We start from the raw sequence: 19,442 nt of genomic DNA, 5'->3' as shown, positions 1-19,442 counted from the left end.
AGGTCATATTGGATACATTGCTATTCCTTCATTTTTTTGCCTTTAGGAGGCACACAGAAAACACTTTTAATTGTCCTGAGTAGTGCAATTTGCTACCACAATTATTAAATACCATTCTTATCTCCGCTGATAAAAATGAAAATTGTATGGCCACAGCAATGTCCTCACCACATCAGATTTTAAAATGTACCTTTCTATTTCAGTACCTTCTTAGACATACCAAAATATCTTATGGCAGCAGAAAAAAGTAATATTGAGTTTCACTGTGAACTGATGATTGAGGTCATACTCATTCTAATAAAATCACTCATAAGACAGACAACACAGCATTTGCACCCTTGGTGGTATTGGAACCAACTGGGTTCAAGTAGATGAGAGAGCTAAATGAGTGTCTACGTACCTCTTGATCTAGAGAGAGAACATGCAACTGACTAAAATGTCAATCATTTTAAGGAATATATCCTCATACTGCCTGCAAGAGAAACCAATTGTAAATACTACTTACCCTGCCCTCAGGGTTCTTGTCTGGATGAAATTTTGCAGCAAGACGATAATACGCCTTGCGGACGGCTGCTTCATCATAGCGCTTCAAGGATCCTTTCACGTCATCTTTCCCTTCCTTGGCTTCAGAACCTTTGTCTTTGCCTTTGGAAACGTTTACCCCAAGTCCTAACACCTTGTAAGCCTCCTCTATTGACATAGTTGGAGGTTTTTTTTCAACCTCTGCACGCCATGCTTCAAGAATTTCCCTCAACAGTTCCACCTTCATGAAATAAACAAAGTAATTAAGAGCTATTCACTAAATGAACTGAACTAATAAAGGGACCAATTCACAGATTAAAATTACGAAAAATAACAAATATTTTGCTAACACATTTTATGATACAATGCTTAACTTGTTTCAATGAAAACTTATATTTTAGTGAATGCGATTAGTTATAAAACACTACTATGCCCGTTAAAAAAATACTACATTCATACAGATGCTAAGAGCATAAAATATTATTCCACAAAATTAAAATTGTAATTGAAAAAAAATTACTTTCTATACCAATTTTAAAACAGTATTTCAATATATTTATTAATTATGGCTGAGGATTTTTTTATCAAACTCTGATAACAAAATACGTCATTGAAAAAGTAATCAAACAAAATAAAATGCATCAAATCTACGGTAATAAGAGTGGAACTTGGAAAAAACAGATATCACATTATAAAATTTGAATTCCTCAAACACTAATGACAAAATATTTCATCACAATGTTTTTCTTTGAAAAACTACAAATTATAATCACATGTTTTGGGAGGTTAAAATGTTTCAAAAAACTCAAAATATGATAGTATTAATACATGAAAATAATACATCAATAAATCAAATAATACATCCAAAGTAATAATACATCAAAAACATGAAAATACAATAGTAAACTAGAATAAGATATAAAATATCAACTGAATAATTTTCATTCAATTAGCATGGAGATATTTTAAAACTATAATAGAAATTACCAGATATTATACAAAATTAAGAAAAATTATTCTACAACATTCAATTCTCACATTTGCAGTGTAATATGTAAAAATTCAGGGCACTAAAAAGAGTCTAACATCCCATTTAATACATCATTACTGGGACTCTCCATTTTTTAACTTTGGATCTACTTTCCTTAAGCAAACAATACAAACTTGATCAGGATTACTTTTTTGGAAGTAGAGAGTATGTGATTTGACAAGTTTTGAAAGCAAGGTTCAGTTGTACGAAGAAGGCCTGATGTCTTCAACCCCTAATTGGAACAATATTATGACCATCAATCTCCCATAATTTTCTACTATCTACATTCAGAAGTTGGCTAATGACATCAGAGTTCTTGTAAATAGTACATACTCCTTAAAATATATTCAATTCGGTGGAAAACATAATAAAATTCTGTGTATATAGTATGAATTTTATAAAAATTGAATAATAAGAAAAATGTTGATCAAAATGATTTATCCCCTTTATATATATTATGGTTGTATTTTGTAATGGGTGGATGTATTAGCATTATCTGTAATGAGATTGTGGATATGATGTTCAACTCTATGATTTGAGCATTGACAACAAATACAAATTAAAAAAAAACTATTTCCAGCTCAATGAAAAGACCCTTCCTCCTCATTAATTTTTCTTAGGAAAATCTTGTGGAATCTCTCTTGTTCTTAGTTTTACCTCTCATCTATTTCACAGTCTGTCCCTAGCGGGGCAGCACGGTAGCATGCTTGCCTGTCAACCTAGGACTCGCAGGTTAGATTCCTGTCTAGGAGGGTTTTCCTCCACCTGAGCTTGGGGGTTCATGATTGCCTTCAGTGCAATATTTAGGGGTTAGGTGGAAGAAGAGACCTGTCAATCTTGGCCATATTAATTGGTTAAACAAATAAATACAGTGGAATGTCATTATATGAGCAATATCCATTCTGCCATCTTTCTCGCAAAGTGGAATACTCATTTAGTGAAACAACTTTTTGCATATAAATTAATGTAAAATAAATTATATACAAGGTTTGTTCAAAGAAAATTATGTACACATGTGGTCTGTGCACGAACTGGTGCAATCTGGCGGCCATAACGTGGACTATAGCCCTGTCCACTAGTGGTGCTAGTTGCCTGGGACCCATTGAGCTGTCTGTGCTTGGCGGATCATCAAGCGGTGAGTATGGTACCAGTTATGTTAGTTTCTGTTGTCCTTGTTTTTACTGTTTGTCGAAAATGGAAATTGACGAAATCTCGGAGCAACGAATCAACATCAAGTTTTTAGGTGAAGTGCAGTCAAAAATATCAAGAAATTACTGAAATGTTGAAAGCTGTTGATGGTGATAAAGCTCTGAAGATATCATTCGTTTTCAAGTGGATTATGCATTTTAAAAATGGCCAACAAGATGCCATGGATGATGCAAGGCCGGGATGACATTCAACCACCTATGTTGACGACAACATTGATGGTGTGGAGTCCCTTGTCCTTACCGATTGTCAGAAAACTGTCCAAATGATAGATGATGAATTGAATTTTTAAAAATCAACAGTGCACACTATTTTAACTAAACATTAGGGTTAAAAAAAATGTGTGCGAAAATCGCGCACAAGCTGCTGACACCAGATCAAAAGAGACGCCAGTTTCTGACAAAAAATTTAATCACCATCCTTGATCACCCTCCTTATTCACCAGATCTCGCCCCCCTTCGACTTTTTCCTATCCCCTAAATGCAAAAATGTGATGAGGGTACATGATAGGGAAGATGTGGACACAATAAAGTAAGAAACGACGAGAAAACTAAAAACCCTAACTGCTGAGGACTTCCAAGGGTACTTTAAACAGTGGAAAAGAAGATGGAATAAGTGCATAGCAACAAATGGAGAGTACTTTGAATGAGACAATATAGATGTAGACTAAATTTGTCAAAAAATAAAGTTTTAATGACCGCAGTTCATGTATTTATTGTGCAGACCTTGTCTTGTTTAGGATCGTGGATCACGTTCACCTTTTTTTCTATCGTGGAATGAAGCAACCAGGAATGCAAACTCAATTTGTAAAAGCAAAAAATAATTTTAATAAATGGTTCATTATTTATGATAAGCACCAAATTCCTTTTTATTACAAAGCTGTCTAGGAATAAATTTTTGGCTGATATTTCAAAATTTTGTAAAAAAGTTACTCAGAATTATAATTTAATAAATGCCAGGCATGCATCGCCAGTGCCTTATTGGGGCAATGCCTCGTATGCATTGTAATATATCACATTTAGCTAGCTTTTTTGGACTTAACACTTCTTGAAAGGCTCATGGACTTTCTGAATGGTAAACAAGTGGGGATTTAATTTTTGATGCTTAAAATTGTACAAAAAGCCACAAGAGAGATGGCCTTTCATTGGCTAGTGGTTGGGCGATGCATTCTCTTCTAGCGTTAACTGTAGAAATATAGGTTTGATTTGGCATCTTCTTCCAGGTGGCACCCATTTTGTCACAATTAAAAAACTTTTCGCCCCGGTAACCCTCAGAATTCAAAAGTTTTTTTAAGTCACCGATGAAGTTCTCTGCTACCTTTGACTCTGAGCTTGCAGCTTCACCATGCTTCACAACATCGTAGATGCCGGTTCTTCCAGTAAACTTCTTAAACCTTGCATAGCTCCCCTTAAATACTTCTTCAGCCATTGATGAACCTGACATCTTACTAACATGGTTGGCGAAAATCACTTTCCCCTTCTCAAAAATTATATCTTCATTTATAATGTCGCATTGCAATTGCTTTACATTTATGCATATGAGAAGCAACCTTTCAACATCGTTGAGAATACGTAGTAGTTTTGAGGGGAGGCGACCGACAGCTAAGGTCATTTGCGCCATAGGGGAAGGACAGGAAAGGATGAAGGGTGGAGAGAAACCCGGCGTCGGCATTAGCCTACTCTTTACGAAAGGCGCCAAGGGGTCCGCGGCTTAACGTCCCATCCGACGGACGGCGTACTCACTCAAAGTGCCCTCCACAAAGCACCTCAAGTAGGGATCGAGATACCACTGAAAAATATTCAACACCGCCGGGATTTGAACCCGCGCCCTCAGGGTGGGAAGCCAGTACGTTAGCCCCCGCACCATCTCGATCCCCTTGAGAATACGTAACCGTTGAATAGATACTCTAGTAACTCTATATGAAGCATCTATCTCCTTAGTCTTGCCCGTGTTATTGAAGAAAAGGCTGACCATTGATGTCGACCTATTGTTGATGTGCATACTAGAACAGCCATGCTCACACCTTGTTCCTGATTTTCAATGGTATTTTCATTTCTGCTGATATTTTTTATTTTTAATCTCTAATGGATATCTACTCATGAATTTTTCTTTGAGTCAATTTCAAAACTATGCACAAAATATTGTAGAACTTTATTGGAAAAGGAAACACTTTGTTTTCCACATATATTTTATCATGCACAACTTAAGTTTCAACTAACAAAGTCATCATCAGACCTGATGATGACTCTGTAAGTCAAAAGCTAGGTCATGCACAATAAATTTTACGTGGAAGAACAAAGTGTTTTCTATTCCAATATGAATCCTGTCCACAAAGAGATGCCTAAAACCATTCTAATATTAAACTTAGCACAAAAAATCACTAATAATATGTATGAGCACAACTTTGGAAAAATGTGTAATCACTAACAATGCAAAGATCCTAGCAGAACGAATTCTAGAGACAAACTGCAATGAATCTGAGAATTCCTCACTCCTTGTGCCTTTTTATGCGAAAAGTCATTTGTTAAGCAAGTCATTTTCAGGACCAATATTTTTGCTCGTTATGTGAATAACTTGCTGTGCTAGGTGCTCATTAAGTGAGGGTTCACTGTATTTATTGGTTTATTTTAATTAATATTTTCCAGGTTTCCAGCTAGCATAAAGATAATATATTTGTAATATTTCATACTGAAACAAGGTCTCATCCATAATATTACTATCTGCATTGGAAAATCTTAGAACTCTGGATTCAAAAGAGTTAATTTTCCAAGCATATATAATCAATGAATCTAAGTACCAATATTACAAAATTGTGTGACAAAAATAATCTTAGTGAAAATCTTAATCTTTCTAGTGGATTAAGCTAAATAAATTTAGTGCTTCCATTCTTATCATCTTTTAAGCATTATAAAAATTCCATTGTGTCATCATTAACTGATATATGGAATTCTTGAGAATTTTTAAACAGTAAATGAAACACGGACTGTTTTTTTACAAATTCAGATTGCGAATTTTTACAAATTCAGATTTACAAATTCAGACGCATGAACAAATATGGCTCTGTGAATTGAAGAGATATTTTTCAAAAACATACGTCCATTCCTTTTCATTTCTCTCTCTCTCTTTCCGTCGGTCAAACTGAAAATTGGTTGGGAGCATTTTGGTTCATTGGCATTCAATATTCTTCACATTTCTTCATAATTCCCACATCCGAAATTTATCATACTCTGCTTTATAAACTGAGTATTGATTTTTCTCTGGATCTTTTCCTATTTACATGTCCTCTAAGTATTGTCCAATAGTTCTTTTCATAATTTGTTCAATTAAGGATACCTTGATTAATTATTTTTTGGATCAATACTGGGCGATTACTGATCTCCATACCAACACTATACATTTACTTCTTCTAAGAAGCATGCATATATTTTTATCTTTCAGGCATCTAACTAGAACTAATCCACTTTCTCCCTATTTCTTGGCTTCATTTACAATGATTTACCATATTTCCTGACCCACAAGATCCATTTTCATGTTTCAAAATGTGCTCTAAAATTAGTCTGCATCTAATGGGCGTAAGGGTATAACTTTGCCTTATAATATGCCAGCCAATTTCCTTGAAAAATATTTTATAGAAGTATTTTTTCATGAGGCATAAAAAATGGTTGCCTTCATTATGAATTTCGATAAAACCACTGTGTTTGAACCAGTATTAGGCAATAGAGTTCCAATATTACCTTGAAAGTATTGGCTAAAAAAAAATTCTTAAATAAATCTGCAGGGATGTTGCCCCTCGGCTAATATATTGTCTCTCTCTCTCAATAAACTCACACTAAAAAATTTGCATTCATGTGCTCCTAATTGTCTTAAGTTTGGGGAACATGACCTGCACTGGATAATAGATCACAGAAAGAATGGGATTACTCTTTCAACAAAAATGATTTCAGCTGAACTAAGAAAATCAGTGATAGATACTTCAGAGGTCTGTTCAAAAAGTATCGTGAATTTTGAATTGCCACGAGTTACATATATTTGATTTTTGATTTTGTGGAGTTATGTTGGTACTGATGTCTCCCACTTATGCTGAAAATTTCGGCCATTTTTAATGTTACGTTAATTTTTGACAGCTGTTTACCTGGGACATTTTTCGCTTGTCTTCGATTTTTGCTTGTTCCAAAAACTGGATCAAAGAATCTGTATCAAATTTTGTGTGAAAAACGAAATTAAGTGCATGGATGCATTCTGAATGTTGACTGTGGCATATGGAGAAGCTACCTTGGACCGAAGCAACGTTTATTGGTGGTACAAAATGTTCTTAGAGGGCCGAGAAGATTTGAACAACGAAGAGCGTGCCAGATGCCCGAGCATGTCAACAACAGATGAAAACATTGATGCAGTGAAGAAAATAGTATTGGCCAATCGTCGAATCACCGTGAGAGAAGTTGCTGAGGACCATAACATTTCGATTGGCTCTTACCATTACATTTTTACCAATGATTTCAGCATGACATGGGCTGCCATGAAATTCGTACCAAAATTGCTCAATTTTGACCAAAATGAGGTGTTGGACTCTGTCCGCGACGACCCAAATTTGCTCCAGAGGGCCATAACTGGTGACAAATCATGGGTCTATGGATATGACTTAGAAACTAAAGCTCAATCGTCCAAATGGAAGCTGTAGCACGAGCCAAGACCCAAAAAAGCGCCCCAAGTTCGGTTGAATGTGAAAGTTTTTCCCACAGTTTTCTTTGATAGTCGGGGCATGGTGCATCATGAGTTCTTGCCACACGGAAGAATGGTAAATAAGGAATATTACCTGCATGTTATGTGCAATTTGCACGGAGCAATCCACCACAAATGCCCGGATTGGTGGAAAACAAATATTGGCTTTTGCATCATGACAACGCCCCTGCTCACACATCGTTAATTGTGTGCGAATTTTTGGCCAAGAACAACACACTAATGACTCCGCAGCCACCATATTCCCCAGATCTGGCCCCCAGTGACTTTTTCTTGTTCCCGAAACTGAAGAGAACCATGAACGACGCTGTGCTACGATTGACGAGATAAAGACTGCATCGAAGGAGGAGCTGAACAAGATCATAAAAAATGATTTTTTGAAGCTTTGAGGATTGGAAAAAACGTTGGCACGAGTGTATAATATAAATGGGGATTACTTGGAAGGGAACAAAATAGATATTCATGAATAAATAAATAATTTTTGAAAAAACACTAAAGTTGCAATACTTTTTGAACAGACCTCGTATATTGCTAATTTTTCTGGGACTCATTGTGCGAATGATCCATGAAAATAAATGGTCTGGGCACACATACCAGTTTTAGAATAACACATTAACTGCCACTTGAATATGAAAGATACGTTATAAAGCACCAATTCATTAATTCACAACAACAGGAAGAATGAAATGGCTTACGATTTCTACTGTTTGTGATTCATTGAAAAAGTCCTCTCAGAAAGTTAAAAGTGAAACTACAAAAATATGAAAAGCATTTATGAACAATAAGAAAGAAAATAACAATACATATATAAACACTCTGCAGGGTATATTTCATACCGGATAATCAAACATACTGGAAAAAAGAGAACATATTGCAGAAGTGATATTTTTTCCTAGATGATGCATATAATATTTCTTAATTGTTACTAGAGTGCTTACACATTCATATAGAATAAGTGTAATGATAAAAATGTAAATCAAAGCAAACTCATACAAAAGAAAAAGATTAGGAAGTGTACAAATGGCGTTAGTGTACAAATCCTTGAAAAAAATAAAGCTATATTAAATGAACACCTAAACCTCTAAAATGTGCCATCCAGGGTAAAACTAGCAGACCTGACATTTGCAAGAAATAAACTAAGACTATGAAAAAAGGTGAAGCAGAGCAATATTATGACACACAGGCTTTAAACCTAATAACAGAACTTTTCTCTTACCGGCCTTGCTATGGGCCATTCAGGAAAGCGAGTAGTATCACACAGGTGTCGCAGGTAGTAAATACCACAGAATAACTCCCGCTCTAGTTGTGGATAGCGCACAGCCGGGATGGCACAATAAACATACTGAGCACGAATATTGCTACGTAAGCGGGGACTGAAGTCAGCCACATGCGCAGCAATCCTCTCAATCATCATTCGCCTGGAGGTAAAGTGATGTGTGAAAGAGTCAACTTTGGGTGTTACAATTTTACAAAGCAGAAATAAAAAAAAACAATGAAAACTTGGTAAGACTAGATAGATTGATAAGGAATATGGATGACTGTGGTATCACAACTGAACAGACAAAATGCTATAATTAAGCAAATGTAAATTCATCATGACCCTTTGATTAAGGGAATCCTCAGGGGATGAATATTTTACACAAGGAAATATCTATTACTAAAAATCAGAGGATAGTCCTAATGATGCAAGTCTAGTTATTAAAATAAAAGACAAATTAACAGAAAAACCTTTAAAAATTATCAGACCTGTATAATATACCAAGCCAAAGATCATCCTTTTGTCTATACAAAAATTAATGTATTCTCATTTACCAATTTTTGATATCTTTCATCAGAATTTATACTATAAGTTAAAAATTAATTCAAGCAAGGAATGATTCCAGTTGATAAATTAATAACCTCATTTCAGCATTCCAGATGGCCTCTGGTGTATCAAATTCCCCAAGGAAAATCTCTGCAAACCTTTCTGGTCCATGGTTTTCCAAATAAGAAACCATTGCTTCTGGAAGTAACTGTCCAAGCATACTACCTCCACGTGGCCAACCTGGATCCTTTTTGTGGCAAATGAAATAAAATAAAAAGGGAATTAAACTGAAGAGGAGACAATGTCAGTGTTTCTCTCTTATTTTACTTATGAGGCTAAAATTTACATGGTGAAAATTACAAACAGCTGGCTTGGTGTCAGAGTAGGTGAGTGGTTATTAGCCAGCTTTCCAATTACAGGTTGTTTCTAGATATTAAGATTGTTTTCAACAAAATATATTCTAAGGATATTTTGAAATTTATTCATTGCTTTGATATTTCAGTATAGAAATAATTAGGGAAATTATTATATAGCATATTTTAAATTATTTTTTCTAGATAAAAGATTACAGTTATGTTTTTCAAAAAGTTTTGCAATGGTAATAATAATAATAATGCCTTATTATTCATAATGGTTAGCTATATGCCTTCATAGAACTCATCACATTAAAGGATGCAACAGACAAAGCTTTACATAATATATTGATATTACAAAACAACATGTATAATATTGCATACTTTTAATAAATTAAGTATTAAATACCGTGCAGTTCATTGATGAATAAGGTTAAACCTCATATTAAAATTAAGAGTACTACATAATTTCAGTGATGCTGACTCAAATAGTTCTTCTCATCCTGCAACTTTGAAATGATTATAAAGACAAGGCTAATAAGTCCAATGTAATCACCATCAGTATAAAAACTTTACATCCATAGATTTATAAGGATGGTGTCATTAGCACAAAAACTATGATAATCCTGATTTTAGAGGCAATCCCATTGATGCATCTATTATAGCATAGTAGTTTACAAAAAAGAAAAAATACATAAATCCATACAGGATTATATTTTAGATGGCTGGAAACATGCACTTTTCCGGAGGTTGTCGGCTAGATCGAGAAATATCCAGAACTATGTGACTTCACCTCTTGATGTTCTATGTTTGGGGCTTAAAATTACTTTCTAGATTGTAACTTAAAAGGTTATTACCAATTATTAAAACAGTCAAATATATGATACATGAACATTTCAGCAGAATAGTCAGTACAAATGCACTTTCATGACATCAATACCCTTATAAAAGAATGGAAAATAGAGGGTGCCAAAATATCTACAAATTCATAAAATAAAAACTTGAAAATTATCATTAGGAAGAGAAATCATTCCATTAAAAAGTTATGGACAACACAATCATTTTATTATGCTCCATTCAATATTATGCTGAGTAAATACAAAAGTAGGTGACAATTCAGGAATAATTTTTCCTCTCTAAATAAGGAGTTTGCTTTCTTTCTATGGAGATTTTCTTTACGGAGGTTTGACTGTATTTAGGGAGCTCTCATCTCAACTACCAAACCAAACTTCATGCTGATCACCATGGTTTTGATGGTATCATATATTTCAACACAATCAGTCATAGGAGAGTGAAGTTTAAGAGTAGCTACAAAGTTTTTAAATTAGAAAGCAAATATCAAAAAGTTATAACAAAAACATGCTCAACTTAGTGAAAATGAAAGTTTCGTTAATGCTTGCTTCATCAGAATGTAAAATCCCCAAGGTGAACAATCTAGTGGTCACCCAAATTAAGACTGGACAACCAAGAACTATAATATACAAAACCATCATTGACAAGAAGAAAGGGCATATTCCAGTTTGAAGCCTAACCAAGGCTCCAATGGAAATTTATTATATTCTACATTTGATAACAACAAGTTAGCTTTTCAATAGACTTGACTATTTTTCATCACAGTAAAAGGGCATAGAAAACTTAATTTCATAGCCCCTGGAGAAAGATGAAGTTAATGATACCACTAAGAACAATTCAGCTAAGGAAGAGAAAAAGTGCCATGCCCTATCCTATTCTTCAAAATGTAGGGCAAGCAACGAGTAATTGCATAAGTTTGGTGTCTAATACGAAAACATTACGGCTCAGAGAAGCTACATTTTTTGGCTAATAGATATTCATTTCTTTCTTGCTAGATTTCAGTATACTTGGGTATAATAAAGGAGAACTTCTGCTAAACTTGTGCTGATAAAATTATTTATGCAGATTTACATTTTAAAAACTTCTATCAAACAGATGAGAAAAGAGAAATGCCAATTACCTCATTTGGGTTTTTACTGGCACCAAGCCTTGCATGAGTCAGGTGAAGTAGGCGAGCAACAGGAAGAACATTTGATCCAGTGTACATTAAAGCAAAATACACAGCCCCGGTATGGTGAAGCAGAGCAATTGCAGAGCCAGGATTGTCACGCAGGGCCTCCCAAAGGAGAGTGCACACCCTCTCCACCAGACTAGGTTCAAATGTCAGCAGCAGCTGAGAAAGGTGGGGCAGGACCCCTGGATCTGATATTTGTCTTTTAACTCTTGGAATGGGTCGTATGACAGCTCCATCACCATCTCTGAAGGGAGAAAATATCATATTTACTACTTGAGCATTAACATATAAGGGATCTTTTTTAGAAAAATAAATCAACCTATAATACTTGAGGTGCATTGATTCATAAAATAGTATGACATTTTAAGGAAAATTAACACAGTGGAATTCGCATTGAAGGATCACACACTTTGAGAAATTTCCCAACAGGTTGATGATCTTTCAATTAAAAAAAAAATACATGCACACTACTTTCATTAAAGTAGGCCTGTGATTTAAGGCTATTTAAAAAATCCTGGCTTGAGGATTCTGTAACATACAGTCATACCTTATGTAATAATAATTTCCCTGGATTTATTAGGTTTCAGTTGCACTGCTATATTATAGCAAATTTTTCTTGATTCCCAGGTAGATTTTGAATTTTCCCATCTCCTTCAGGTTTTCTACATGCTGCAGCCCAGAATTACTTAATGACAAAACAACTACGTAATGGTTTCAAAGTGGAAAAGCATGAAAATGAAACTTGTGAACTCCTATATGATGAAGCATGCATACACAGACCAGGCTAGAAAGCAATAATCTTCATGCTAAAGGAATGAATGCTAGAGTACCAACTTTTATCAATGAAACATTGATTATATCAGCCAACACCCAGACAGGTAACTTGGATGCTTAAGTTGGCCTTATTTTTATCATCAATCTTATGATTGGTGACACCCATGACTTTCCTCTTTCATTTAATAGTCTTTTCATTTTATATAGGTTACTATTAGTATTTTCATCCTCCATCATAATGTTTGGTATGTTTTTCGATTACCCGTACTTAGCATCAAGGTTTTCTCAGATAAAAGTGGAGGCAGTAACTCTGAAAACTTCACAATTTTGTCAGCGGTAAAATAAACGAGTAATTCATTAGGTGGCAAACCTAAATTTATGAGTAGATAAGCAATATCTTACTAAGATGGATTCATCATACCTATTATGTTATTTTTTTAAAGTATTTTAGTTCTGTGATCATACAGGGAAAACATTGCTTAAAATATGTATTGTCATACCAACATCAAAACAACAGAGTAGAAAAGTGAAAGACAATAGTTATCGTTATAATATGGCTTTAATGAGTTCAACTACACGATTATTGATCAAGTTTATATCATTTTGTAATATCTACTCTAGCGATGAGCAATGTGAAAATGATCTTTTAAGTAGAAGGCACAGGATACGAGTACATACACTGGAGCTGAATTGCAGAAGACATCAGATAAAAATTAGTAGTAAGCCTCAAGCAACAGTCCCAGCACTACACTCCTCAGCAATCACTGCATATTGACATAACAGGGTTTGTATTGAATCCTCTACTTACATCTACAAGGCCATTCTGGCTAGCTATTACATTATCTTCAGGATGATTCATCTCAGTCTGAAGCCATTATAGGAATAAAAAAATCAAAACAGCCATGCAACCAGTAGATCCATTCCTACCCATTAAACACATTATATATGACAGGTGCTGAATTTGCACATTTTTTTGAACATCAAGATAATGTGAATATTACATTACCTGCTTGGAAAAAAATTACACATTTGTATGAGAGTATCCAGAACGAGCATGGCTAGGCGACTCTCATCCATTACAGGGGGGTTACTATTGGCAGCAATAAGGGTCCAACGCAACTGAGGAACTTGGACTAATGGCCTCCACCCATCCATTCCTTGGGCCCAACAACGTGTGCGAGCCGTCAATTTGTTTTCATTCCATAGCTTCTGCATCTGCAAGGGATATCAAAGTTTATGAATAACACACACATTTTTCATCAGCACATATTCTAGGCATTTGTTTCAAAAATTTTCAGCTAATTGAGGGCAGCTACAAATACTTAATTTAATCAAAACTAACTCCCAAATGGAAAGTATGTACCAAGTTTGCCATGAAAAATCATACGTAGGTATCTTGCTAATATTTTTAAAGATTGATTTGCTTTCCAGCAAAATTAAAACTTCAAAATTGTAATAAAATTATTCAAACATGTGGCCACAGACACATATAAATGACTACAAATATAAGAGAAGAAGAAGATTGCTGTTTCCATGGGGAAAACTCGTAGATACCCATTCTCACCACCACCATGGAGATTTGGAACATTTAAATGAATCTTTCATGAGAAAGCACATAAAATTCAACTTAGCCACTCTCGTGACATCAACTGTAGAACCTGCGATAATTATCCATGGTCATTACCTCAGGGAATCGGCTCCTTATTTGATGAGTCCTTATCATCTCATCTACGGTGAAGAATAACACCTTTCAGAGCTACAGAATTAATAGGGTGACAATAGGTGAAGTGCTATTACCAGAGTTGGCTCAATCTCCCAAGTGAAAACAGCAACAGAATGCGACTCCAGGCTGCGATATGTATGGCTGGCATAATTATGATTTTTTTTGTTAAAATTACAGTGGAATTGAGTGTGAATGCATATATGCATGAAATAGGTAGTCCTCTGTCACCTTGCAATTACATGGGTGGCATTCTGCAATTGGCTTTCTTTGGGCTTGGAGACAATACGGGGTGAAATTTTGAACCCCTTGCCCGTTGAAAAAAATTAGTTTCATATTTAGGTCAAGAAGCAATATGTTGGTAATTACCAAAAACAAAAGAATATAAAACAAGAAGAATTTACTAACCTCGCGAAATGTGATTGGTCCTTTCATTTCTTCAGAACTTCCTCCATAATACCACTCTTTTTCTTCCTCCCTTGTACTTGATTCACCTTGACCTTTCGGTGCAGCTTCAATGGTATTACCAGCTAGAATAGCAGCGGTTGGAAGAGTAGCCCTTCCTTCATGGAGATGAGCAAGCGTCAGGAGGTCAACCAATACCCTGACACCATTGGCATCTAAAAATTCTTTCACATTACGTCGAACTAGGGCCAAGTTGGATATGAAGATCAACAGCCGATCCCTCTCTGTCCGATCCATACACTGCAGTCAGAAAATGATTAAAAAAAAGCATGAAAGCTGCTATGCCTACTTTGGTATTTCACAGACTTAGTGTAAAAATAAATAAAAACTACTACAAACCCGAAACAACATTTCAACAATATATTTAGTATCCGAAAATGGTCCAATGTCATCATGATGTCTCCCATACACTATTGCCATTGCCTGAAGGCACATGCACTTCATTTCTGGTTTTGCACTTAGTAAGAATCGGTGGTAGAGATCATTGAAAAATTCATAACTGGAAAGTAAATTAGAAGACTCTGTTTAATTTACAGAGGACATTCCAGCGTAAGTAATAGTAAAGATGATTGTTAGAGCACTACAGACTTACGATCTGCGTATTGGAGATGATGATGCTGAAGAGGTTTTGTTACTTTCTTGATTTGAATTATCACTGGGAGCTTTCAGAGAGCCAGTGTTGACACCATCTCGTTCTAGGAGGAGGCGGAGGTAATAGTCACCAATACGAATTTCATCAGCTAGGCACTGATACGTCACTTCAAACTCTGAATGATTCCAAGATACCGAGAGTGTTCCTCCAGAACTTGCCACTTCTCTATCTGCTACAAATGATTTGACTTCATTGTCCAGTGCATCTCTCAGTTCTTCTCTTGTCTGCAAAGAATACTAATTCTTATACAAAGAATAAGAAGATAATTATGGATTTATGTCAGCCAATATTGGAATTAAAGGGAAATATCAGAGTGTAAAAAGTTACCACGAGAAGACAAAGAATTAACTGAAGACAAGAGACACAATATTTACATTATGTTAAGTTGGAAAGAACAGATAACTCAGGATTTAATTTAAAAAGTCAATTCAATTTATAGATATAGCTTGAGTGGTGAATAGTAAACAATTTTAATTAGTCCTTAAAACTAGGAATATGAAAGGAGAACAAGAAAATGTATTCCAATCGGATTACTTCACTTGTCTAGCGCAAAAGGTATGAAATGGCACCAAATATAATATTTTTTCAGCAATTTAAATAATGTCTTTCGTAAACATTTTCTTTCTTGGTTTCTTTCTCCATTATGTTACTTCTTAAACAAATATCTAAATCACATAAAAAGTACAACCATTGATATGCTTTTTATTATTTCAAATCTGCTATTTAATTTTTATAAAGAAATTCAATATGATACAAAATTTACCAATGATGTAATTTTAGATATTTCACATGGGAATAGTAAATAAAATTATATTTATATGAATGCACACCAAATTTTAACTTCATGAAATAGATTCTTCTTTTAGCCACACTCGAGGATGGCCAGAAACCACACAGGCTGCCAGCTTACCGCTCACCAGTTAGTCATGAATTTAGGATGCCTAAGAGATATGGCTGAGAGGAACTCTTGAAAAGAGGTCAAGAGAAATTATTTAAAATGAAATGAGGTACTGTGTGAAGTTAGAACGAAAAAAAATCAGACAAATCTGCAAATTTCAATGTGCCAGTAAATTTTATGTCACTAACCACAGTATAATGCAACAATTTCCGAGGGTAACAATCATTTGACTTGACCAGGATTTGATGCTAAACTGGCTAAATCACTTGGCTGGACATTGAACCAGGGATCTGGGTTCAAATCCTAGTCAAGGCAAATGATTTTAACACCCAGAAATTGTAGCACTGTAATGCATACTTAGCAGATGACCCCGTTAAAAGTTACTGTTGCGGCATCTCCCGCCATTTCTTAGAACCATAGTATATTTTGTAATCACAATATATTCAGAGATCTGTCCGGAAAATATCCAGCTATTTTAAATATCTGGAGGAGTGACCTTCAAAAAACTCAGTAGCCAATCACATGAGATCTTACTGTATGTTCCTAAAAAGTCATACTTCCATCTGACTAATTCATTAGCGAGATGCCATTGAGTAAGCTTATGTATTGTCTTATCTTCAAATTCACAATGACTGAGAAACTAGATCAGTGAATTTGCATCAAAATTTCCTTCAAACTTGGACATTTATCAACAGAAACTATTTGTATGATAACATGCTCAAATTCACGTGTGGTATTAACACCTTTAAGTTGATAAACATAACAGTTTCAGGTTTAACTTTGTGGAATTCCTTCAGTATGAGGGCAAAAAGAAAGGGAAGTGTGGAAGTGTTAAGTTTCTTTTTACCCTCATAACCTTAAAGTTGATCGCAAATCTGTAAAAAAGGAATTCACACTCTGGAAGACCATAAACCAGCCAAACCCCCGAAAATGTCAATCTCATGCAAGCTGCAATCAACAAAAATCGATGATTGACAATGCCAGAGTTAGAAGATTTAGGTACTCCAAAAACCATCCTCTCTGAGATGTTTACGGAAGATATCGGCATGAAATCTGTGGCTGCAAAATTCCAAGTTTAAAATATTCTGAAAGCTTAGCAGCTTGAACTAGAGTTGGCACAGAATCACTTGAGCAAAAAAAAGGCAGAGAAATACAAAAACTATGAAGTACGAAAATTAAGGAGTAAAGGAATAGTTCAGATTCATCACTTTTTCTAAGGTTCATAATCGGAACAACTGCAACTCAAATAAACATCTAGATTTATAGATTCCTGGCTGTTATTTTTACTATGGATGTCATAATATCAATCCTCTTGCCTTATGATTCCAAATGAGATTTGGTAATCCATGATCTCTCCCAAACTGGTAGTAAAATAGAGGCCAGTTGGCTTCACTTTTGATTCTTTCCCTTCGTTTCCTCAGCACAATGGGTCGAGAGCTTAAGTCTGCAGTTGCACTCGTGGACTTTGCACCACCCAATCCTGATTTAGAAACCCAATCTGGAGAAAATCCAACTCGAGCACTCCAGTGCTGAAGGGTGCGCTACAAAAAAATAAAACAATTACGTTACCTTTCATTTCATATGCTCCTTTTACCTTGAGTGAATTTGATATACTAAAATAACTTTCATATTTCATAACATTTACTTTTAATTTTGAGACTTTTGTTTCCAACTATTTAAGTCCTGGACCAAAATCTACATAAATATTACAGCATGAGTGAGGACTAATATTTAACCATTCTCACTGACGATTTTCATTTTCAAATCCTACTACTTCAGGTTTGAGTTTGTATGATCCAAGGAATAGGGATAGAAAACCTGAATTGCAAGATAATGAGAGAGAATTATAGAAGTAAGGAAATAAGTTATAGTTTTCAAACATAAATTGTAAGTTGATGGAAATTCTTTGCTTGCAAGAGCTATCTTTCCTAAAGAGAGAAAACGAATGCTATCATGCTGTAATTTCAAATGAAATAATATTTCTGACCTTCCCACCTCCAAATATTAGCAAATTTAGCAAAAATGTAACCCCTTCTTAATAATATAATTCTTCCATTAATTGCCCTTAAAACTAAAAACAATTAAATGCTTGTTCTGGGGAAGATCAATGACTGATAACATACAAGTATAATGTCTATAACAGATATATAAAAAACAAGCTTGTAGCAGATGCTCAATTTGTATTTGCAGGCCTGAAAAAGACATATAAGTGTTCCCTTCAACAAATTGTACATGAGAATGCAGAAAAATTGACTGAGGAAACTGCATGCAAATACAATAATTAATAATCAAAAGAAATAATTAAGAGCAATTACACAAATACAAGCAAGTGCATTAAAATTAGAATTCAAACTACTGATCTTTGTATTGTTAGTTCAGGACTTCAGCAAGGTTGCTGTATTTCACCTACATTTCCAGTATCCTTAAATGAAGCAATTAAGAACTGGTCAAAATAACAATAAATAACATTCAAATATATACAGATTACATATGCATTTTTCATAAAATATACATGCTATCTATATTATACGGAAAGCCAAAAATTAAAACATAAATTACAAAGAAAGAGCAATTTTAGACTTCACAGAAAATTAATGAGAAAAAGGCATTAAAAAACTGAAAATGGAACATCTGTACTTCACATAAATTGATTAGGTCTCATTTGAAATTCCCAGAATGCTTGTTTCTTTCATAAATGCTTTCATGAAATAGTAATCATGCCTAACATATGGCTATATATATATATATATATATATATATATATATATATATATATATATATATATATATATATATTTCATCAAATCAAAAGACAATGCAGGCTATGTAAAATCAATACTCAGCATATTATGGAATAACATGTTACATTAAAAGTATATATGTTGAACTCTTTACATCATCAATTGTTCCATAAAAATTTATTAATTAAAAACATTATTCATTAAATTTACACATAGTACTAACACTGGAATTCAATTTCCTTATCCACATACTGATATAATTATAAAAGTTATATGATATACTGCATTCAGTGGCTTACCCATTTACCGATTCTTCTGCCCCAGTTACCCATATATCCACCAATAAAAAAATATTCTACACTGTTCTTTAAATAAGCTAAGATATTTGGAAAAAAGTTAATGTAAAATGAACAGGAATGATGATCAAATTGTACTGTTATGCTGCTATGTGATATGATATCACCAAAGACTTCATTAATGAAGAACAAAGTTCTCCTAATAGTAAAACCATTAA

At 34.5% G+C, this 19,442-nt stretch overlaps 1 protein-coding gene across 1 annotated transcript in view; it reads right to left on the bottom strand.

Moving 5' to 3' along the window:
- The window catches only part of Rme-8 (receptor mediated endocytosis 8), an 84,050-nt gene that overhangs the window by 32,896 nt on the left and 31,712 nt on the right, over nt 1-19,442 (bottom strand). The window contains exons 15-23 of the mRNA XM_071587281.1: nt 17,504-17,728; nt 15,230-15,513; nt 14,977-15,136; nt 14,581-14,877; nt 13,459-13,667; nt 11,625-11,922; nt 9,395-9,546; nt 8,712-8,913; nt 506-763 (exon numbers count right to left, since the gene is read on the bottom strand). Coding sequence (XP_071443382.1) covers nt 506-763; nt 8,712-8,913; nt 9,395-9,546; nt 11,625-11,922; nt 13,459-13,667; nt 14,581-14,877; nt 14,977-15,136; nt 15,230-15,513; nt 17,504-17,728 — 2,085 coding nt within the window. The remainder of the gene's footprint in view (nt 1-505; nt 764-8,711; nt 8,914-9,394; nt 9,547-11,624; nt 11,923-13,458; nt 13,668-14,580; nt 14,878-14,976; nt 15,137-15,229; nt 15,514-17,503; nt 17,729-19,442) is intronic.

This window comes from Hetaerina americana, unplaced genomic scaffold (assembly GCF_022747635.1).
Source record: "Hetaerina americana unplaced genomic scaffold, ioHetAmer1.1.p SCAF_3, whole genome shotgun sequence".
Lineage (NCBI taxonomy): Eukaryota > Metazoa > Arthropoda > Insecta > Odonata > Calopterygidae > Hetaerina > Hetaerina americana.
The sequence above is the reverse complement of the archived record's forward strand: the minus strand, read 5'-3'. Positions and strand labels throughout refer to the sequence as shown.